At 39.6% G+C, this 24701-nt stretch overlaps 1 protein-coding gene across 2 annotated transcripts; it reads right to left on the bottom strand.

The window, feature by feature from the left end:
* Window positions 1–1435: 1435 nt before the first annotated feature.
* LRR1 (leucine rich repeat protein 1) lies at window positions 1436–15739 on the bottom strand. Of its 2 annotated transcripts, XM_049898989.1 has the most exons (4): window positions 15309–15739; window positions 12382–12480; window positions 9476–10197; window positions 1436–3064 (listed from the first exon to the last, which is right to left on the bottom strand). In XM_049898989.1, the coding sequence occupies exons 1-4, from the start codon at window positions 15669–15671 to the stop codon at window positions 2824–2826; spliced, it is 1425 nt and encodes a 474-aa protein (XP_049754946.1). In that variant the 5' UTR covers window positions 15672–15739; the 3' UTR covers window positions 1436–2823. The 2 variants fall into 2 exon arrangements, with proteins under 2 accessions (XP_049754946.1, XP_049754947.1); XM_049898990.1 differs by lacking the exon at window positions 12382–12480.
* Window positions 15740–24701: the final 8962 nt, after the last annotated feature.

Raw genomic sequence — 24701 nt, 5'->3', positions numbered from 1 at the left:
ATTACCGATACGGGTTATTACAGCCTTATTTGAAGATGAAAGTAATTGTTTTCCCACAATAACATGTAAAAATCAGATGTGCACAAATCAGTTTTTTAAATACGCCGCAGAACAATTTTTTTTTAAATTACATTGGAGTTGTGCAACCGTTGTTACCCTCCTTTTCTGAGTTGTTCCTCATTAACATAAACTCACTGCCCTCAAAGGTTCTTATCTTTCAAGTTGCTGTTGTCAATTTGATCCCCTATAGTTCTCAAGAGCATAATGCTCAAGACACATTTTTTACTAGTTAAGTAAACTATTATTTGGTTTTAAGATGACTTCAGGGGATATTTTTGGTTTAAGACTTAAAGATTATGTCAGGGCAGTAGTTTCAGGGGTTCATCCAACCTCCACAGCTTCAGAAAGTCATGAGCATTTGAAACTCTGTCCTGCATTTTCCCCCTTTTCATCAGGATTCTTCCATGGAATCTTTGATCAAAATGTTCAGTAATTGTAGCCAGGCACCAATCAGTTCTTCTGGTCTCATGGCAAAAGAGGCAGTTAGTTGTTCATGGAGGCAATTAGCCACACATTCCTATCCTTTTATTCCTGACTCTTTGTTGCTCCAGATGAATAGTGACAACTGTCATGGATTGAATTGTGTCCCTCCAAAATATGTCAACTTGGCTGGATCATGATTTCCTTGTATGATTGTCTACCATTTTATCTTCTGATGTGATTTCCCTATGTGTTGTAAATCCTACCACAATGATGTAATAAGATGGATTAGTGGCAGTTATATTGATGAGGTATACAAGATAGCGTCTCCTCTATGAGAAATAAAAGAGAGAAGCGAGCAGAGACACGAGGACCTCATATCACCAAGAAAGCAGCGCTGGGAGCAGAGAGCATCTTTGGACCTGATGTTCCTGCACTGAGATGCTCCCTGACCAAGGGAAGACTGGTGACAAGGGCCTTCCTCCAGAGTCGACAGAGAAAGCCTTCCCCTGGAGCTGGTGCCCTGAATTCGGACTTTGAGCCTACTGGGCTTTGAGAGAATAAACTTCTCTTTGTTAAAGCCATCCACTTGTGGTATTTCTGTTACAGCAGCACTAGATGACTAAGACACCAAGTGTTGTACCATGGATGGCTGGCACTATGCAATGGACTGGAAGGTAGAATGTTTTTTAAAGAACCATGTTTCAGTGCAGCCATTCTGCAATATTTATGGACAATCCCTTACCAATTTTTGAGTTTAGAAAACCCTAAAATAATATACTTAAAGAATTCTTGATCTTAAAGACCAGAAGTGAATTAACTTTAGAAGGCAGTTATAAAGCCTGGGCTTGAAATCTCTGATGTTGGGTTCATGGCACTTCCCACCTAAAGTGATTTGTGAGGATTGTATAAAACACTATGTAAAGCACTTGGAACAAACTAGATAAATGGCAGCTCTTTTTATTTAATGCACATAAACATTATATGTATATATTTTTAAGTGAAAAACATCTAGGAAGAATATAGTTTTTTGGTAGAAGAATCTGACCACTAAATTCGCCAGAAGAATTACTCCTCTAGACCAATGCCTAGTATCTTAGACCATAAGCTCTGAGTAGAAACTATGTTTTGACTATCATATACAAATGAAGTTTTAATAAAAATAGAACATTTAAGACAGTATTTACTCAGTAATATCTGAATTTTCAGAAAAGAAAAAAAAATGCCCCATATAAGAAACATTTTAGGGAGAAAAAGGAAGAAGGCAATAGTTACTTACCCAAACCAAAACGAAACCCACTGCCATTGAGTCGATTCCAACTCAGCAACCCTATTTACTTAACTCATATGAAATCGTTTTATATAGACCTCTCCCTACCTTCAAACCCAAAACAGCAATGATACAATCCTAACAATGGAACGGGTTTTCTCCAGTAACCTCTCCCCTTTGTTCCCAGAAACCAGTTCCGAGGTTACTGCAATGGTGCTCTGAGAGGCTAATTTGAACTAGAGCAGTGGGAGTGAACAGAAAGGAAGTATTCTCTAGGGTTATTCCAAGTTGGTTCCTTCTTTTCTATTCTCTCTGCCCTAATTGAAATCCTCACCATCCTTTAGCTGGTCCATTGCCACCACTTTTTAAATTAAAAAACTTAAACATATTTAATGATAAACAACTTAAAAATGAAAAAACAACAAAAAATTCTCAATACAGAAGAGTAATCAATAAAAGGTAACAATTTTCTGTTCCTTCTCCCACTCAATCTCAAAGCCATGTCCCAACTCAAAATTAAAAACTTCGAAATCACAACAAAGATTACATGATGAGCATTATAAAAATTATAAAAGCTTAAGTCTGTTTTCCCAAAGCAACTCCTACTTTATGCTTGATGAATATAAATTCCACATGTAGAATAATATGCCTGAAAACCACAAAAAGTAGTAAAGTACAAACTTGTTGTTTCATTTCAAAAGTTTTCACTAAAATATAGAACATATTAGTCCTCTGAGCTGTGCAATTTCTTTAACTAAAATTTAAAAAGAAAGTTGATAGGAAAATTCTTAAAACCAGAGTGGCTAGGATCAGTATCTGTTTAACATTAAAAGAAAACCCTACAACTCATCTTGGAAACTCTAGGCTGAAATTTACACAAGTGCAATAAACTAATAAAAAGTTATTCCAACAATAAAATTAGTTTTTAATGTAATTAAAAATTTTAAATGAAATGATTTACAATGTTAGAATAACATACATTTCTCCCCTCCCCTTTCTCCAATTTGACACTTAAATTAGAAATAAGTCTCAAACTGATCCTTAACTAAATGAAATTTTTGTGGTATCCCCTATTAGTTTAACATATCGGAGGAATTTACGTAACAGGCTAGAGAACAGAAGTAAGAGATAATAGGTGCTTCAGTACCACCCATATTATCTACTAGGACTACAGTGTGAGCAACAGAATGTAGATTCATGGTAGCAGTTCCTTGAATGAAACTGTTGAGGCAGAATCTTCCACAAACACAGGTTTTCGCAGTACCCAAATCTTGGCAAAGATGGAAAGGAATGATACCAGGGTCATATGGAATCCTATTGGAAAAAAAAGGTTTAAGTATGTTACTAGATTCAGAACTTCATATATTTAAAAACATAAGTATTACAACACTGATTTATAAGCAAGGAAAAATAAAATTATTACTTAAGTGACTTCGTATATTGTTTTATCTCCCCAACTGGTAAGAGAAAAAAATACTAAAGACTAGCATAATATATACTGTGAATCTAAGAAGATCTATACTTCATAAAGTATCTTTCAGCACAGCCAATGAATACAATGGAAGAGTCATTCGTTCTTATATAATCATCTTGTATGACCACTGTAACATAATATAAATGTGTAGCTCTGTCACACAATTCCAAAAATTTGAAGGCAGGGCCTGACTTTAACTTGATAATGGAAGAATTACTAAGGTCTAGCTGTGAAGATACATTTGTTTCAGTAATTCCAGGTACTCTCCTAGGCATCAATTGTTCAAAAGGGGCATTTTATACTGTGTAAAACAAATTTGAAACACGTGTTGTTTGGGTCACTGCGTTTACTTTATTGGCTGAACAAGTAAGGCTGATCTTACCTTGCTTAAATCATTTTACCCTCCTGCTTAAAACTCTTCAATGGTGCCAATGCAATTAAAATCAAGTCAAACTCTTTGTCATCTTCTACAAAACACTAAGAGGTCACCTCTTGAGACTTCCTGCCCACTGCATACTCTGCCCCTCCAAACATGACCATGCCCCAGTCACTTTGTCATCCATACACTGTCTTGTTGTTTCTCTGGTTCCTGGCATAGTCTGGCACACAGTAGGTGCTCAGATATTTTTCAACAAATAAATAAACCTATTCTTATAACTTAAACTACAGTTTAAAACCCTGTCAGAAAAGCCTGAAAAGGTACACATCAAACCATTCAGCACTATCGGATTATTTTTCTGCTGAGTTGTCCCTTACCTATTATTCACATCACATTTTGCTCATCTATTTTCTTCCTAGATTTGACACACTGAACACTAATGACCGAAGACCAGACAAGTTGTGGGATGACATCATACGTGAAGAAAGCAAAAAGGTCATTAAAAGACAGGAAAGAAGGAAAAGACCAAATGGATGTCAGAAGAGACTCTAAAACTTGATCTTGAACATACAGTAGCTAAAGCAAATGGAAGAAATGATAAAGTAAAAGAGCTGAACGGAAGATTTCAAAGGGCAGCTCAAGAGGACAAAGTATTATAATGAAACGTGAAACGACCTGGAGTTAGAAAATCAAAAGGGAAGAACGTGATTGGCATTTATCATGCTGAAGGAACTGAAGAAAAAATTCAAGCTAAAAGTTGCAATACTGAAGGATTCTATATTGAAGAATCCTTATCCTTCGAGAATCTATATCCTTCAAAATATTGAACAACATAGGATGCATCAAAAGGAGATGGAAGGAATACACAGAGTTATTGTACCAAAAAGAATTGGTCAATGCTCAACCATTTCAGGAGGGAGCATATGATCAAGGAACGATGGTACTGAAGGAAAAAGTCCAAGCTGCACTGAAGGCACTGGCAAAAAACAAGGTTCCAGGAATTGACAGAATATCAATCGAGATGTTTCAACAAACCAATGGAATGCTGGAAGCGCTTACTCATCTATGCCAAGAAATTTGGAAGAGAGCTACCTGGCCAACCAACTGAAAGAGATTCACATTTGTGGCCATTTCAAAGAAAGGTGGCCGAATGAAATGCAGAAATTATTTTAAAAAATTGCCACTATCACACACAAGTAAAATTTTGCTGAAGATCATCCAGAAGTGGTTGCAGAAGTACATCAAGAGGGAACTGCCAGAAATTCAAGCCAGATTCAGAAGAGGGCTTGGAATGAGGGATATCATTGCTGATGTCAACGGATCATGGCTGAAAGCAGAGAATACCAGAAAGATGTCTACCTGTACTTTATTGACTATGCAAAAGCATTCAACTGTGTGGATCATAACAAATTATGGATAACATTGCAAAGAATGGGAATTCCAAACACTTAATTGTGCTCATGAGGAACCTGTACATAGACCAAGAGGCAGTCATTCAAACACAACAAGGGACTATAGTGTGGTTTAAAGTCAAGAAAGATGTGCATCAGGGTTGTATCCCTTCACCATACTTATTCAATCTGTATGCTGAGCAAATAATCTGAGAATATATGAAGAAGAACAGGGCATCAGGATTGGAGGAAGACTCATTAACATCCTGAATATGCAGATAACACAACCTTGCTTGCCCAAAGTGAAGTGGACTTGAAGCACTTAGTGATGAAGATCAAAGACTACAGCCTTCAGTGTGAATTACACCTCAACATAAAGAAAACAAAAATCCTCACAACTGGACCAATAAGCAACATCATGATAAACAAAGGAAATACTGAAGTTGTCAAAGATTTCATTTTACTTGGATCCATGGTCAATACCCATGGAAGCGGCAGTCAAGAAATCAAACGACATCTCTGCAAAAGACCTCTTTAAAGTGTAAAAAGCAAAGATGTCACCTTGAGGACTAAAGTGCACCTGCCGCATGCCATGTTATCTTCATTTGCCTCATATGCATGCAAAAGTTGGACAATGAACAAGGAAGATCAAAGAGAATTCATGCATTTGAATTACGGTGTTGGCAAAGACTGAATATACCATGGACTGCCAAAAGAACGAACAAATCTGTCTTGGAAGAAGTACAGGCAGAACGCTCCTTAGAAGAGAGGATGGCAAGATTTCGTTTCACGTACTTTAAACATGTTATCAGGAGGGACCAGTCCCAGGAGAAGGACATCATGCTTGGTAAATAGAGGGTCAGTGAAAAAGAGGAAGACCCTTAATGAGATGGATTGACACAGTGGCTGCAACAAAGGGCCTGAATATAGCAACGATTGTGAAAATGGTGCAGGACTGGGAAGTGTTTCATTCTGTTGTACATAGGGTCACTATGAGTCAGAACTAACTTTACGGCACCTAACAATAACAACGTTCTTCTTCATCCAAGTCAACTTTCCCCCATTGGATTTCAGTTTGTTTTTAACTGATCATTTAGCCAATTTGTCATGGTCTTTTCAAATCCTTTAAAAGTGTTTATATTTCTCATTTGGACATAGTTTTCAAATTTGACTAAGTATATTATTTCATATTTAAGACTCAGATAAAGCACAGAACAAGACTCTCAGGAGCAATAAATTGCCTAAAGATACCATTTAGAGCTCCCTCAGATCAGTGGTCTTCACCTGAATCATCAATACCACCTCTGGAGATTTTTTCTTTTTAACAATAACAACATTAATTACCAAGCATGTTGCAAGTTAATACAACTTCGCTGACATAAAAATAACAAAATATCAATATTTTAAATAAGAGTATTGGATATTATTGTTAGATACTGTATACATAAAACATTGTGACCAAAGAAAATACACAGATAACATTCTTGACTATTCTCTCAATCACAAGTATGCTTTTTTACAACATGTAGGTCAAAAAAATCTTTCGATAAGTTTTTTTTCTTAAAGCCAGGTTGTTTCTTTTTTTTAAAAAAGCAACTTTATTATGTATATACACAGAAAAGAGATAGTAGTATAATAAACCTTTACGTACCCATTATCTAGCTTCAACAATTAAAACATAGATTAAAAAAAAAAAAAATACAGCATGTGATAGAAGCCCATCTCTGGAGAATCTGAACTAGCTGGTTTAAGGTAGAATATAGGCATCTATATTTCTCATCTATCTTATTTAAGGCTCTTCCACAGCTAATGATTACAGCATTCATGATTGATTATAAAGAGCCAGATAAGCAAATTGCTCGTATTTATAAATCCAATAATATTTGTTGAGACCTTTTATAAGCCAGGCACTGTCTAGGCACTTACATGTATTGTCAGTCAACAGGTAATTCTTAACTCTTAGTTAAGAGTCAATGCCTTAAATTAGTGGTTCTCAAGACAAAACCAAAAACTAAACCCATTGCTGTCAAGTCGATTCCAACTCACAGCGACCTTACAGGACAGAGCAGAACTGCCCCATAGGGTTTCCAAGGAGCACTTGGTGGATTCGAACTGCAGGCCTTTTGGTTAACAGCTGAACTCTTAACCACTATACCACCAGGGTTTCCACTGGTTCTCAAAGTGGTCCTTAAATCAGTGGTTTTCTGACTAGCAGCGTGAGCATCACCTGGGAACTTGTTAGACGTGCGATTTCTGTGACCCCCACCCCCACCCCAACTTGGCATCAGGGTAGGGTCCAGCAGTCTGTTTTAACGAGGATTTTTTAAAAATAATTAATTCTTTTTGTTGTTGTTGTTAATATATCCAGCTAAAACATACACCAATTCAAGTTTCTACATTTACAATTCAGTGCCGCTGATAACGCTCTTTGAGTTGTGCAACCACTGTCACCCTCCTTTTTGAGTTGTTCCTCCCCACTGACGTAAACTCACTGCCCCCTAAGCTTCCCATCTAATCTTTCAAGTTGCTGTTGTCAATTTGATTCCAAATAGATAGATCTTAAAAGAGCATAATGCTCAAGGCAGGCATTCTTTATAGCGAAACCACTGTTTGATTTTAAGACGACGTCAGGGGATATTTTAGGCTTAAGGTTTAAAGATTATCTTAAGGCAATAGTTACAGGGGTTCTTCAGCCTCCAGGGCTCCAGAAAGACTGGATTCCATGAAAATTTGAAATTATGTTCTACATTTCCCCCCTTTTGATCAGGATTCTTCTACAGAATCTGATCAAAATGTTCAGTAATGGTAGCTGGGCACCATCTAATTCTTTTGGTCTTATTGCAAAGAGGGCAGATAACAAGCATTGTGTTTTAGTGTGATTCTGACATACTCTCAAGTTTGAGAATCAATGACTTAAAACAACAGTCAGTTCTTAATTATTTTTAGATCCTTAGCATTCAAAGTGTGGTCCACAGACTAGAAGCCTCAGCCTCACATGGAAACTTGTCAGAAATGCAGAATCTCTACTCCAGACCTCTGAAACAGAATCAGCTACCAAGACTCCCAGGTGATGTGAATGCACATTAAAGTTTGAGAAGCACCAGTATAAAGCAGTGGTTCTCAATCCTAGTTAGCTACCTATTAGAATCTTCTGGGAGGTTAGAAGCAAACAAAACCTGGATCATACCGGAGACTGGAGTTGATTTCATGAGATACTGAACTCCAGTTATTCATTTTGTTCACGCATCTTTCACTTAGGAGTGAAAGCTTAGATATAAAATTATTATTGAGTGCCTATAAAATGGTAGATCATATTTCAAAGGAGAGATTCTTAACTTTTGGTGGGGAGAGAGGCTCTTTAAAAAACTTACAAAGTTGTAGGCACAGAAAAATGTGCACATGAGTACACACAAAATTTTGCATACTACTTTATAATGCTCATGGATTCACTGAAATCCAATTCGATCTGTCTGCCTTAGTACTTAAGGATAGGAACTCTTATTCTAAAGCAGTGATTTTCAAACCTCACTTCACACTTAGAATCACCTGAGAACCTTTGAAAAATTGATGATCAGTCCCCACTCCAGGAATCAAACCCAAGACTGACTCCAAAGCCCACTCTCTCTTTACTATGCCTGTAGTTCTAATTTTAGGGTTTGTCAGAATCACCTGGGGTACTTATCAAAACACAGCTGGGCCTCAGTCTAAGCATTTTGGATTCAGAAGGTCTGGGATACAGCCCAAGAACTGGCATCTCTAACAAGTTCCTAAATGATGCTGATGCTGCTAGTTGGGGGACCATACTTTGAGAAACAATGCACTAGGTCATTCATTCATTCAAATATTTATGGAGTACCTAACATATACCAGGGGAGTCCTGGCGGTGCAGTGGTTAAGAGCTCGGCTGCTAGGCACAAGGTCAGCAGTTCGAATCCACCAGCCACTCCTCGGAAACCCTATGGGGCAGTTCTACTTTGTCCTATACTATGAGTCGGAATTGACTTGACAGCATTGGGTTTGGATTTAATGCATGCCAGGAGCGAGGGATTCCACATTTTAGACCCTAGGGAAATAGTGGAGTATAAAACAATGTCCATGCCCTCACGGGTATTACGTTCTAGTGGGGGAGAACTGATAATAAATAAGCAAATGTTAAAAAAATATATAATGCTACATAATAAGTCCTATGCCAAAAAATAAGACAATGTAAGGGGTAGGGGACAAAACTTTAGATAGGGTGGTCAGGTATGGCTTTCTGGGGTGACACTTGGGCAGAGACTGAATGAAGAAAAGAGTGAGCTACTGGAGTTTCTGGAGAAGAAGTATTCTAAGCAGAGATACAAAACAGCAAGTGTAGCACAGGGTCAGATTGTGTACAGCACTGTAAACTATGTTAAAGACTTTGAATATTATTTTGAATATGATGAGAGTATCATGATGTTATCAAAGGCACTACATTTTTGTGACTACTAAAGTCTTACCTATTATATAATACAGTTCGTGCAGAAGATTCCAATAAAGTTAATGGAGCTTGTAGCATTATGTCTGGTAGGACTTTTGGTTGTTCAAACGTATTTCCAAAAAGATCCAAGTACTCAAGGGATAAATTTTTAAATTCGCTAGGCAAAAACGGAAGCTTATTTCGAGCTGCTGACAAAAAACGCAGGTTTTTCAGCTGTCCCATCTTGAAAGGAAATCGAATCAGTTCATTATCATCAAGTTTTAAGTCTGTAAGTTCTTGGAGCTGACAAAACTGCACAGGGAGTGCCTTAATTTTGTTCTTGCTGAGATCCAAACTCCGAAGGGACTGCTGCAGTGTAGACTGACACAAGGCTACGCTAAAGGACTCCAAGTGATTGTCATTAAGGTTAAGTTCTTGAAGGTGGACAAGGTCTCCAATTGTAGCTGGAAGCTTTTTTATATGGTTGTGGCTCAAGTCTAATTTCCTGAGGTTTTTTAAGCAAAGCATGCGCATATCAACTCGGACAAGCCCACAATAAGAAGTCTGAAGATGTTCCAGTGAATATGGGAAGTTCTTGCTGAGGGGATAATCCTTTTTGGAAGTGATAACCATTTTAGTTTTAAATTTTTCAAATTCTGAAGTCTTCACTGGTGTGAGGGTTAAAAGTGGTGTCTCAATATCACAGCCTCGATGAGCCAGTCTCACAGCTGACAGGAAACCCTTTAAACTGCTGGAATTGGCCTACATAAATAAAAAATAAGTTGTGCAATTATAAATTTCATTTCAGATAATGCATGTATGCTAGTTCTTCCTATAACAAATTCTGTAGAGTTAAATACTACCCAAAATGGCTGTAAAAAATCAATTTTTAATATTTTATTTTGACTAAATTTCAGTATAGTTACAAAAAACTTCAAAAGTTTTTGAAAGAATGATGTTGACAGATGCATTGTTCAAAGCGGAAATCAACATTAGGGTACAAAATAGGACAGGAATGCACTAGAAGATTCCACATAAGATTTGGGTTGAAGATGAACTGACCCAAACCTCCAGTGTCTCTGAGATACGCCACCCATGCTGTGCACGGCAAAATGCCTATGGGATGGGTGCCACTCACAAAGACTAGGAGTTGTGCAAAGTGCCGGCCCTGCCTAAAGGTCATCTTTTAGCAGTGTCCATTTCATTCATTTATTCATCCACTCAGTAAACATTACTAAGCACCAATTATGTGCAAGATATTGCGCTGGGCAGAGTGAAGTCTACAAAGATGAAAGGCAGAAGGGCACTCCCTTGAGAAAGATATAAGTAGGAGAGTTAAGATATATACGCAAGTAATACCCACGAGAATGAGTTGAATGCCAAATGAGAGATTCTCACAGAGTGCTAGAAAATGTCAAAGACAAGCGAGATTGCTTCCAGCCAGACAGACAAATCATTACAGAGTGGCACATGAACTAAGTCACCAATAAAAGTACCTAATACTTGTGTGACACTTTACAGTTTCCTGAAGTTTACATGTGAAGGATGAGTGAGTTTCAACAAGTTTGGGAAACTAAGTATGTGGTCCTACCTGGTTGAAATGTAGGAGCTTTGCAGGGGAGTTAGAAGTAAGATTGGAAATAGAGTGTGGGGCTAGACTGTGGATGAACTTGGATGTCTAGGTAAGGAGGACAGAATGATCAGGCAGGCTGTGGGAAAACACTGAAGAACTCTGAGCGTGAGAATTACATGACAAGAGCTAATTATTATTTTGGCAACACTGCACACAGCAAACTAGGGTGCGAAAAGTCTGGAGAGCTGGGTCTGACTTACAAACTTGGGAGTCACCCACAATAAATGTAGAAGCTAAGGAGACTGGAAGACAGGCACAGTAGAGAACAGGCAGAAGACTGGGATAGAAAAAAGATGGCCAGGGATAGACGGCAATGGAGTGGCTGAGAAAACTGAAAGTAAATGAGGATTGCACCCTGTCACAGATGCCAAGAAAGGAGACAGTTTTATTAAGAAAGGGGTAGTCATCAGTGTTAACTTCCACAGAGAACTAACTAATGCCAATTTGATCGGCAAATAGGAAGGAGATCATGGACCTGTGAGGTAGTATTTTAAATAAACTAGTGAAAATTAAGGTCAGAGATAGTAAGAAAGTGGGGTCCAAGAATGTACCTTTGTCATTCCAGAAATATGCCTATTTTATATTAATTTTTTAAATTAGCAAGACCTCAGCATATTTTTTGGCAGAAAGAAGGAGTAGGTGGAAGAATAGGCTGATCAAGAGAGAATGAAAAACCATGAGAACAAAGGGGAGGTATGAAAAATTATTTCACTCAATTCAAATTCCTTAAACAGTTATTAATGTTTACGAAACACTGCTTGGAGTTAAGGATAATCAAAGTTGAAAAAAACATTGTCCCTGCCTTCCAGGAAGGGGGAAGAAGGGAAGGTGAGATAAGGCAAGGAAAACAGATTGTTCTTCTATTTTAATGGTTTCTGTATTTTTAAAAATGATTATAGTAAATACAAGCAAAAACAAACAAACAAAAAAAAGGTTCTAGCTGCATTTTACCCCCTTCATTACACCAAACTTAGATTTGTAACCTATGGTTTGTGGGCAGAGTATGCTATGCCACTTGCCTTCTAGAGTTCCAGAGTCTTAGAATACTCTGAGGCTCCATGCTGGGCACAGAAGCAAATCTAGCAGTTTCCCTCCCTCTCCTGGGCAGCCTTGACAAAGGCTGACTATGGCCTTTTTGGAAGGCATGTAAGCACACTTGTTTTGGGAAGCTGCCTCTTATGCCATCACCTCTTCAAACAAGCCTGCAAGAGTCCATCCCTACTTGGCTATGTGGGATACCACTATGTTCACGCAGCCTTCTTTAAAGAAAATACTGTCAAGCATCTTAACTGTTAACGTTTTAAATACCATACCTTACTTAGACAGATATCCACAGGAGGCTCCTTTAATCGAACGGTAGCTTTCCCCTCATCCACAAATTTGGTGAAGAACTGCTCTATGTTCTCCTTCAGCTGATTAAAACCAATGGGGGAGGGGGGGAACAAAACTAAGCATTGTTATTCAATAATGTTTATTACAACTAGTATGTGCCAGTCACTTTGCTAGCCTTTGGTTTGGCTTTTAGTCCTTAAGTCTGTTTTATAGTTTTTCGTTTCTTTTTTTTTAGCAGTTGGTTAGTTACACCCCTTATCTAGCTTACCCTGTGTTTTTGTTCTCTGTCCAGCAACACTGTCTTCTTCTGGGTACAGAGTCCCATGTTTGGGAGAATGCTCCTCTCCTTGCACAGTAGTTACTTTGCCTGTATAACCCCAATTAGTTTGGGATGGGCATCCCTCTCACTAGATTATAAACTCCTCAAAAGTAGGAGTTTGCCCCCCTTGTTCACTACTGTATTCCCAGAGCTAGAAGAGTGACTGACACATAGTTGCTGCCCAAAAAATTTTGTTTCATGACTGATGGTGGCTCTGCTTTGGACTTCGACAACTATTTATTAAGAAGCCACTACGTTATTAGGTACCTGGCCTTGGGACATAGTGGTGAATAACACTGGCATGGTAATTACACTTACAGAGTTTATAATCTGATGAAAGAGACATCATCAAACAAATAATTTCAAATGTGACAAATCTTGAGACGAGGAAAGCACAGACTTCTATAAGACCATTTATAGCAAGGATATCTAACCTAGTCTAGGGGTATACAGGAGATCGTAAAGGTGATAAATGAATGATTAGGTGTTAGGCAAATGAAGATATGGGGGAAGAGGAAGGGAGTAACATTCCAGTAAAAGGGAACAATGTGTGCAAAGCTTTGAAGGCAAAAGAGAGCTTGGCAGCTGCGAGGAACTGAAAGTTCATGATGGACCCCTTATGGATAAAGGGTCCAGTGAGAAGAGAGGCAAGTGAGTCTGGAGCAGTAGAGACTAGATGGTGAAGAGATTTTGCAAACTATGTTAAGAATGTTTTATTTCAACCTAAATACAATGAAATCTATTGAAGGATTTTAAGGTGCAGAACATAAGACCCTTTTAACTGCAACAGAAAGAAAGAACTGTGGAGGAGGGAAGCATGTGATGTGGGAAGGACAAGGGTAGAGGCAGGAAGAGCTCTTAAGAGACTAGCCAGGCAAGGCATGATGGTGGCTTAGACTATAGCTGGGGTTGACAAAAGTATACATATTTGAAAGATATTCAGGAGATAGAATTAAAAAGATTTGATGATATATTGGACATGGGAGGCAAGGACTTACAAGTTTCTGGATGGGGGTGCTAATTAATGAGATGCAGAACACTGGTTTAGGAATAGCAAGGAAAATTAATTTTTAGATATTTGAGTTTGAAATGCTACTACATATCTAGGTGAAGATTTTCAGCAGGGAGCAGATTCAGGTCTGAAGCTAAGGGACAGAACTTGCAGATTTGGGAGTTACAGTCCGATGAATGGTAGCTGAAGTGATGGAACAGAAAAATAGAGTGTAAGAAAGAATCCCAAGACACTTTCCACTTGTAGCACTAATACCTGAATTCACCCAACAAATGGTTATTGGGCGCCTGCTATGTCTCATGCCCTGTGGCACCGCCTCTTCTACAAAGTTTTTCTGTAGGGTCAGTCCAATCAGAATTCATCTCATTTATTGATGCACTACTAACAGCACTTCACTTCTACCTTTATTACAGCATTTATCATAGCCTACTTTGTCTTATACCTATTCAATCTGTATGCTGAGCAAATAATCCGAGAAGCTAGACTATATGAAGACGAACAGGGCATCAGGATTGGAGGAAGACTCATTAACAACCTGCGTTATGCAGATGACACAACCTTGCTTGCTGAAAGTGAAGAGGACTTGAAGCACTTACTGATGAACATCAATGACCACGGCCTTCAATATGGATCACACCTCAACATAAAGAAAACAAATATCCTCACAAATGGACCAATAACCAACGACATGAATAAACGGAGAAAAGATGGAAGTTGTCAAACATTTCATATACCTGGATCCACAATCAACACCCATGGAAGCAGCAGTCGAGAAATAAAAAAATGCATTGCACTGGGCAAATCTGCTGCAAAAGACCTCTTTAAAGTGTTGAAGAGCAGTGGTATCACCTTGAAGGCTAAAATGCACCTGATCCAAGCAATCGGCTCATATGCACGCAAAGCTGGACAATGAATAAGAAAGACCAGAGAAAAACTGACACCTTTGAATTGTGGTGTTGGCGAAGGATATTGAATATACCATGGACTGCCAAAAAAAGAACATATCTGTCTCGGAAGAAGTACAGCCAGAATGCTCCTTAGCAGCAACGATGGTGAGACTACTCTCACGTATTCTGGACATGTTATCAGGAGGGATTAGTTCCTGGAGAAGGACATCGTGCTTGGTAAAGTAGAGGCTCTTCGAAAAAGAGGAAGACCCTCAACGAGATAAACTGACACAGTGGCTTCGACAACGGGCTCAAGAATAACAAGGATTTTTAGGATGCCGCAGGACCGGGCAGTGTTTCATTCTGTTGTACATAAGGTTGTTAAGAGTCGGAACCGACTCGAACGTACCTAACAACTGTTATGCTCATACTACAAATCCTCCATGTGAAAAAAAAAAAAAAAGACAGAGATATGAAGAAATGGCAAGAAAAACCACACGGTACACTCTCAAAAGCGTTCGTCCCTCGGATCCGTAGCGGGAAGCCCAGGACCGGGGCCCGCGGTGGTGATGGGGCTCAGGGACGAGGCGCTCAGGAACCCCCACGGCGCACACCAGGCGCTGCAAACGCCGGGCGCTCGAGGCCCAAGGGCGGCCCGCCTCCCTGGCCGGGCCAGTCCGCGCTACCTACCTCATAGCGGGTCCCGCGCTTGTCCTTCAGGGTGGAGATGAGCAGGCAGGCGGGGTGCTGGCCGCCCGGCTCGCCCCGGAACCGGGGCCGCGGCAGACTCCCAGGCGTCTGCTGACAGAGGCTCAGCACCGCCCGAACGCCCTTGCCCCGGTTCCTCAGCCCCAAAGCTGGCAGGTGCCGGCTGATCACCTCCACCTCGCAGTGCAACTTCATTCTGCCGGAGCGGCTGGAAACTCGTCCCAAACGTTTGCTTTGAAACTTCCTCCTTCCCGCCGCGCCGCGCCGCCAGCGGGGCCTCGAGCACAGGGGCTGTCCGCGGATGCGCCTGCCGGCTTGATGTGCCAACGTCTCAGGATTTCTCATACAGCGGCCCTCCGAGACCCGCGGGGAGCAGGGCGTCCCCGATCCCCTGCAGAGCCGTGTCCTCTCTGTGATTGGGAACCGGCAGTGCGAGGACATCAGCCGTCAAAGGACCCAGCTCGCGCACCCGGAAACCGGCGTTCGGCTAAGGCGCAACGTCCTTTGCCCCGAGCGCCTGTGGGTGCTGCCTTGGTTGTTATTGTTTAGGGCCAGGTCCTACAGTTTCTGTTGTTGACACTTAAGGTGTTTCCGGAACACGTTGGGCCACCTCAGTTTCCAGAGGAAGGCAGGTTATAGGAAAAGGCCCTTAACTTACATATCTTCAGGAGTTACGAGTTGCCCAATAAACCAGCGAAGGCGCGGCATTTCCCGGCGCCAACGGGCTGATAGTTTATTTTTTGGTGGCTCTCCTCACTCTGGATGCAACACCCATCATCTCAGAGCGGAACTTATGATGACCGTATTTGACATGGCAACTCCTGTTGAACAAATTGTTACCTTGCAACCGTGGTGGAGTGGATGGAATGACTGGCTTAATTGCGCCTGGGGCTTGGAAAGACCATCCCAGACCCTGCGTGTCCTTCGGACTCCTTATTCCACTTATTAAACAAGGAAGTGCCAGAAATAGAGGCGCCTGGGGTGCAAAGTTTAAGGAGGTGCTCTTTGAGTTGTGTTAACAGCTAAAATTTTGCGCCTTAGGCTCCTCCCTCCTGGCATTATATTGCCTGTGCATCAAGTTGTTGTTAGGTGCCATCCAGCCTGTTCCAACTCGTAGTATGTACAACAAAACGAAACACTGCCCCGTCCCGTGCCATCCTAACAATCATTGCTTAGTATGAGCCTATTGTTGTAGCCACTAGGTCAGTTCATCTTGTTGAGGGTCTTCCTCTGTTTGGCTGACCCTCTGCTAAGCATGATGTCTTTCTCCACAGACTGGTTCCTCCTGATGACATGTCCAGACTAGTGAGACAAAGCCTCCCCATCCTTGCTTCTAAGGAGCATTCTGAATGTACTTCTAAAACAGATTCGTTTGCAAATAAAATTTTACTGAAGATAATTCAAAAATGGTTGCAGCAGTACATCCACAGGCAACTGTTAGAAATTCAAGCCAGTTTCAGAAAAGAACATGGAACAAGGGATATCATTGCTGATACCAGATAGATCTTTCTTGAAAGCAGATGTCATAAATTGAACTGTGTCCCCCCAAAATATGTGTCAACTCGGCTAGACCATGATTAACAGTATTGTATGGTTGTCCTCCATTTTGTGATCCGATTTAATTACCCTCTATTCTGGGATGTGTGGTAAATCCTAACCTCTACATGGTTGCTCTGAGTCAGAATCTACCTGATGGCAATGGGTTTGGTTTTTTATGAATGAGGCAGGACCAGCGTGGGGTGTATCTTGAGTCACAGCTTTATAAGATGGTATGATTCAAGTCACATCTTTGCTTAACTCACACTTTTACTAGAGATGAAAGGAGAGAGAAGCAAGCAGAGGGGAGAGAGACCTCACTACCATTGTGAAAGAAGAGCCAGGAGCTGTGAATCTTTGACCTGGGATCCATGCGATGAGAACCTCCTAAACTGAGGGGAAAATTGATGCCAAGACACATGGAGATGGAGATTTCCAAGGAACCAGGAAGCAGAAGACAAAGAGACAAGGACTTTCCCCTAGAGCTTATACAGAGAGAAAGCCTTTCCCTAGAGCTGGCACCCTGAATTTGGACTTTTAGCCTCTTAAACTGAGAAAACAAATTTCTCTGTGTTAAAGCCACCTACTTGTGGTATTTCTGTTATAGCAGCACTAGATAACTAAGACAGCAGAAAACACCAGAAAGATGTTCATCTGTGTTTTATTGACTATGCAAAGGCATTTGACTATGTGGATCATAACAAATTATGGATAACACTGTGAACAATGGGAATTCCAGAACACTAAATTATGCTTCTGTGGAACCTATACATAGACTAAAAGGCTGTTATTTGAACAGGACAAGGGGAAACTGCCTGGTTTAAAATCAGGAAAGGTGTGCATCAGAGTTGTCTTTTTTCACCACACTTATTGAATCTGTACACTAAGCAAATAATCTGAGAAGCTGGACTATATGAAGAAGAACGGGGCATCAGGATTGGAGGAAGACTCATTAACAACCTGCGATATGCAGATGACACAACCTTCCTTGCTGAAAGTGAAGAGGACTTGAAGCACTTACTGATGAAAATCAAAGACTACAGCCTTCAGTATGGGTTACACCGTAACATAAAACAAATATCCTCAAAACTGGACCAATAAGCAACATGATAAACGGAGAAAAGATTGAAGTTGTCAACGATTTCATTTTACTTGGATCCACCATCAATGCCCATGGAAGCAGCAGTCAAGAAATCAAATGACGTATTGCATTGGGCAAACCTGCTGCAAAAAACCTCTTTAAAGTGTTAAAAAGCAAAGATGTCATCTTGAGGACTAAGACGTGCCTGACCCAAGCCATGGTATTTCAGTTGCCTAATATGTATGTGGAAGCTGGACAATGAATAAGGAAAAGGAAAAGAATTGATGCATTTGAGTTATGGTGTTGGCAAAGAATACTGAACATGACATGGACTGCAAGAAGAATGAACAAATCTGTCTTGGATGAAGTTAACCAGGTGCTCCTTAGAAGCAAGGATGGTGAGACTTCATCTCATGTACTTTGGACTTGTTATCAGGAGGGACCAGTCCCTGGAGAAGGACATCATGGTTGGTAAAGTAGAGGGTCAGCAAAAAAGTGGAAAACCCTCAGTGAGGTGGATTGACAGTGGTGCAACAATGGGCTCAAACATAGCAATGATTGTGAGGATGACACAGGACTGTGCATTGTTTCGTTCTGCTATACATAGGATTGCTATGAGTAGGAACTGACTCAAGGGCACCTAACAACATGTACAGCCTCCTAAACTGAGAAAATAAATTTCTTTTTGTTAAAGCCACCCACCTGTGGTATTTCTTTCTTTTTTTTTTTATTAACTTGTATTGAGCTTCAAGTGAATGTTTACAAATCAAGTCAGACTGTCACATATAAGTTTATATACACCTTACTCCATACTCCCACTTACTCTCCCCCTAATGAGTCAGCCCTTCCAGTCTCTCCTTTCGTGACAATTTTGCCAGCTTCCAACTCTCTCTGTCCTCCCATCCCCCCTCCAGACAGGAGATGCCAACATGGTCTCAAGTGTCCACCTGATATAATTAGCTCACTCTTCATCAGCATCTCTCGCCTACCCACTGTCCAGTCCCTTTCATGTCTAATGAGTTGTCTTCGGGAATGGTTCCTGTCCAGGGCCAACAGAAGGTTTGGGGACCATGACTGCCGGGATTCCTCTAGACTCAGTCAGACCATTAAGTATGGTCTTTTTATGAGAATTTGGGGTCTGCATCCCACTGATCTCCTGCTCCCTCAGGGGTTCTCTGTTGTGCTCCCTGTCAGGGCAGTCATCGATTGTGGCCGGGCACCAACTAGTTCTTCTGGTCTCAGGATGATGTAAGTCTCTGGTTCATGTGGCCCTTTCTGTCTCTTGGGCTCTTAGTTATTGTGTGACCTTGGTGTTCTTCATTCTCCTTTGATCCAGGTGGGTTGAGACCAATTGATGCATCTTAGATGGCTGCTTGTTAGCATTTAAGACCCCAGACGCCACATTTCAAAGTGGGATGCAGAATGATTTCATAATAGAATTATTTTGCCAATTGACTTAGAAGTCCCCTTAAACCATGGTCCCCAAACCCCCGCCCTTGCTCCGCTGACCTTTGAAGCATTCAGTTTATCCCGGAAACTTCTCTGCTTTTGGTCCAGTTCAGTTGAGCTGACCTTCCATGTATTGAGTACTGTCCTTCCCTTCACCTAAAGCAGTTCTTATCTACTAATTAATCAGTAAAAAACCCTCTCCCTCCCTCTCCCCCTCGTAACCACAAAAGTATGTGTTCTTCTCAGTTTATACTGTTTCTCAAGATCTTATAATAGTGGTCTTATACAATATTTGTCCTTTTGCCTCTGACTAATTTCGCTCAGCATAATGCCTTCCAGGTTCCTCCATGTTATGAAATGTTTCACAGATTCGTCACTCTTCTTTAACGATGCGTAGTATTCCATTGTGTGAATATACCACAATTTATTTAACCATTCATCTGTTGATGGACACCTTGGTTGCTTCCAGCTTTTTGCTATTGTAAACAGAGCTGCAATAAACATGGGTGTGCATATATCCGTTTGTGTGAAGGCTCTTATTCCTCTAGGGTATATTGGGAGGAGTGGGATTTCTGTTGTATGGTAGTTCTATTTCTAACTGTTTTAAGATAACGCCAGATAGATTTCCAAAGTGGTTGTACCATTTTACATTCCCACCAGCAGTGTATAAGAGTTCCAATCTCTCCGCAGCCTCTCCAACATTTATTATTTTGTGTTTTTTGGATTAATGCCAGCCTTGTTGGAGTGAGATGGAATCTCATTGTAGTTTTAATTTGCATTTCTCTAATGGCTAATGATCGAGAGCATTTTCTCATGTGTCTGTTAGCTGCCTGAATATCTTCTTTTGTGAAGTGTGTGTTCATATCCTTTGCCCACTTCTTGATTGGGTTGTTTGTCTTTTTGTGGTTGAGTTTTGACAGAATCATATAGATTTTAGAGATCAGGCGCTGGTCGGAGATGTCATAGCTGAAAATTCTTTCCCAGTCTGTAGGTGGTCTTTTTACTCTTTTGGTGAAGTCTTTAGATGAGCATAGGTGTTTGATTTTTAGGAGCTCCCAGTTATCTGGTTTCTCTTCGTCATTTTTAGTAATGTTTTGTATTCTGTTTATGCCTTGTATTAAGGCTGCTAGGGTTGTCCCTATTTTTTCTTCCATGATCTTTATCGTTTTAGTCTTTATGTTTAGGTCTTTGATCCACTTGGAGTTAGTTTTTGTGCTTGGTGTGAGGTATGGGTCCTGTTTCATTTTTTTGCAAATGGATATCCAGTTATGCCAGCACCATTTGTTAAAAAGACTATCTTTTCCCCAATTAACTGACACTGGGCCTTTTGTCAAATATCAGCTGCTCAGATGCGGATGGATTTATATCTGGGTTCTGAATTCTGTTCCACTGGTCTATGTGCCCGTTGTTGTACCAGTACCAGGCTGTTTTGACTACTGTGGCTGTATAATAGGTTCTGAAATCAGGTAGAGTGAGGCCTCCCACTTTCTTCTTCTTTTTCAGTAATGCTTTGCTTATCCAAGGCTTCTTTCCCTTCCATATGAAGTTGGTGATTTGTTTCTCTATCACCTTAAAAAATGACATTGGAATTGGATCGGAAGTGCATTGTATGTATAGATGGCTTTTGGTAGAATAGACATTTTTACTATGTTAAGTCTTCCTATCCATGAGCAAGGTATGTTTTTCCACTTAAGTGTGTCCTTTTTAATTTCTTGTAGTAGAGCTTTGTAGTTTTCTTTGTATAGGTCTTTTACATCCTTGGTAAGATTTATTCCTAAGCATTTTATCTTCTTGGGGGCTACTGTGAATGGTATTGATTTGGTTATTTCCTCTTCGATGTTCTTTTTGTTGATGTAGAGGAATCCAAGTGATTTTTGTATGTTTATCTTATAACCTGAGACTCTGCCAAACTCTTCTATTAGTTTCAGTAGTTTTCTGGAGGATTCCTTAGGGTTTTCTGTGTATAAGATCATGTCATCTGCAAATAGAGATAATTTTACTTCCTCTTTGCCAATCCGGATGCCCTTTATTTCTTTGTCTAGCCTAATTGCTCTGGCTAGGACTTCTAGAACAATGTTGAAGAAGAGCGGTGATAAAGGGCATCCTTGTCTGGTTCCCGTTCTCCAAGGGAAATGCTTTCAGGCTCTCTCCATTTAGAGTGATGTTGGCTGTTGGCTTTGCATAGATGCCCTTTATTATGTTGAGGAATTTTCCTTCCATTCCTAATTTGGTGAGAGTTTTTATCATGAATGGGTGTTGGACTTTGTCAAATGCCTTTTCTGCATCAATTGATAAGATCATGTGGTTTTTGTCTTTTGTTTTATTTATATGGTGGATTACATTAATGGTTTTTCTAATATTAAACCAGCCTTGCATACCTGGTATAAATCCCACTTGGTCGTGGTGAATTATTTTTTTGATATGTTGTTGAATTCTATTGGCTAGAATTTTGTTGAGGATTTTTGCATCTATGTTCATGAGGGATATAGGTCTGTAATTTTCTTTTTTTGTGATGTCTTCACCTGGTTTTGGTATCAGGGAGATGGTGGCTTCATAGAATGAGTTAGGTGGTATTCCGTGATTTTCTATGCTTTGAAATACCTTTAGTAGTAGTGGTGTTAACTCTTCTCTGAAAGTTTGGTATAACTCTGCAGGATAGCCATCCGGGCCAGGGCTGTTTTTTGTTGGGAGTTTTTTGATTACCGTTTCAATCTCTTTTTTTGTTATGGGTCTATTTAGTTGTTCTGCTTCTGAATGTGTTAGTTTAGGTAGGTAGTGTTTTTCCAGGAATTCATCCATTTCTTCTAGGTTTGCAAATGTGTTAGAGTACAATTTTTCATAATAATCTGAAATGATTCTTTTAATTTCAGTTGGGTCTGTTGTGATGTGGCCCTTCTCGTTTCTTATTCGGGTTATTTGTTTCCTTTCCTGTATTTCTTTAGTCAGTCTAGCCAATGGTTTATCAATTTTGTTAATTTTTTCAAAGAACCAGCTTTTGGCTTTGTTAATTCTTTCAATTGTTTTTCTGTTCTCTAATTCATTTAGTTCAGCTCTAATTTTTATTATTTGTTTTCTTCTGGTGCCTGATGGATTCTTTTGTTGCTCACTTTCTATTTGTTCAAGTTGTAGGGACAGTTCTCTGATTTTGGCTCTTTCTTCTTCTTGTATGTGTGCATTTATCGATATAAATTGGCCTCTGAGCACTGCTTTTGCTGTGTCCCAGAGGTTTTGATAGGAAGTAGTTTCATTCTCGTTGCATTCTATGAATTTCCTTATTCCCTCCTTAATGTCTTCTATAACCCAGTCTTTTTTCAGGAGGGTATTGTTCATTTTCCAAGTATTTGATTTCTTTTCCCTAATTTTTCTGTTATTGATTTCCACTTTTATGGCCTTGTGGTCTGAGAAGATGCTTTGTAATATTTTGATGTTTTGGATTCTGCAAAGGTTTGTTTTATGACCTAATATGTGGTCTATTCTAGAGAATGTTCCATGCGCGCTAGAAAAAAAAGTATACTTTGCAGCAGTTGGGTGGAGGGTTCTGTATAAGTCAATGAGGTCAAGTTGGTTGATTGTTGTAATTAGGTCTTCCGTGTCTCTATTGAGCTTCTTACTGGATGTCCTGTCCTTGTCCGAAAGTGGTTTGTTGAAGTCTCCTACTATAATTGTGGAGGTGTCTGTCTCACTTTTCAGTTCTGTTAAAATTTGATTTATGTATCTTGCAGCCCTGTCATTGGGTGCATAAATATTTAATATGGTTATGTCTTCCTGATGAATTGTCCCTTTTATCATTATGTAGTGTCCTTCTTTATCCTTTGTGGTGGATTTAACTTTAAAGTCTATTTTGTCAGAAATTAATATTGCTACTCCTCTTCTTTTTTGCTTATTGTTTGCTTGATATATTTTTTTCCATCCTCTGAGTTTTAGTTTGTTTGTGTCTCTAAGTCTAAGGTGTGTCTCTTGTAGGCAGCTTATAGATGGATCGTGTTTCTTTATCCAGTCCGAGACTCTCTATCTCTTTATTGGTGCATTTAGTCCATTTACATTCAGCGTAATTATAGATAAGTGTTTAGTGTTGTCATTTTGATGCCTTTTTATGTGTGTTGTTGACAATTTCATTTTTCCACTTACTTTTTTGTGCTGAGATGTTTTTCTTTGTAAATTGTGAGATCCTCATTTTCATAGTATTTGACTTTATGTTTGTTGAGTCGTTACGTTTTTCTTGGCTTTTATTTTGAGTTATGGAGTTGTTATACCTCTTTGTGCTTACCTTAATATTTACCCCTATTTTTCTAAGTAAAAACCTAACTTGTATTGTCCTATATTGCCTTGTATCCCTCTCCATATGGCAGTTCTATGCCACCTGTATTTAGTCCCTCTTTTTGATTATTGTGATCTTTTACATATTGACTTCAATGATTCCCTGTTTTGAGCATTTTTTTTTAATTAATCTTAATTTGTTTTTGTGATTTCCCTATTTGAGTTGATATCAGGATGTTCTGTTCTGTGACCTTGTGTTGTGCTGGTATCTGATATTATTGGTTTTCTGACCAACCAATTTCCTTTAGTATTTCTTGTAGCTTTGGTTTGGTTTCTGCAAATTCTCTAAGCTTGTGTTTATCTGTAAATATCTTAATTTCGCCTTCATATTTCAGAGAGAGTGTTGCTGGATATATGATCCTTGGCTGGCAGTTTTTCTCCTTCAGTGCTCTGTATATGTCATCCCATTGCCTTCTTGCCTGCATGGTTTCTGCTGAGTAGTCTGAACTTATTCTTATTGATTCTCCCTTGAAGGAGACCTTTCTTTTATCCCTGGCCGCTTTTAAAATTTTCTCTTTATCTTTGGTTTTGGCAAGTTTGATGATAATATGTCTTGGTGTTTTTCTTTTTGGATCAATCTTAAATGGGGTTTGATGAGCATCTTGGATAGATATCCTTTCGTCTTTCAGGATGTCAGGGAAGTTTTCTGTCAGCAGATCTTCAACTATTCTCTCTGTGTTTTCTGTCCTCCCTCCCTGTTCTGGGACTCCAATCTCACGCAAGTTATCTTTCTTGATAGAGTCCCACATGATTCTTAGGGTTTCTTCATTTTTTTAAATTCTTTTATCTGATTTTTTTCCAGCTATGTTGGTGTTAATTCCCTGGTCCTCCAGATGTCCCACTCTGTATTCTAATTGCTCGAGTCTGCTCCTCTGACTTCCTATTGCGTTGTCTAATTCTGTAATTTTATTGTTAGTCTTTTGGATTTCTGCATGCTGTTTCTCTACGGATTCTTGCAACTTATTAATTTTTCCACTATGTTCTTGAATAAT

The sequence above is a fragment of the Elephas maximus genome, chromosome 10 (genome assembly GCF_024166365.1).
Source record: "Elephas maximus indicus isolate mEleMax1 chromosome 10, mEleMax1 primary haplotype, whole genome shotgun sequence".
In the NCBI taxonomy this organism is placed as follows: domain Eukaryota; kingdom Metazoa; phylum Chordata; class Mammalia; order Proboscidea; family Elephantidae; genus Elephas; species Elephas maximus.
Note: the sequence above shows the minus strand (reverse complement) of the source record. Positions and strands in the feature narration are given on the sequence as shown.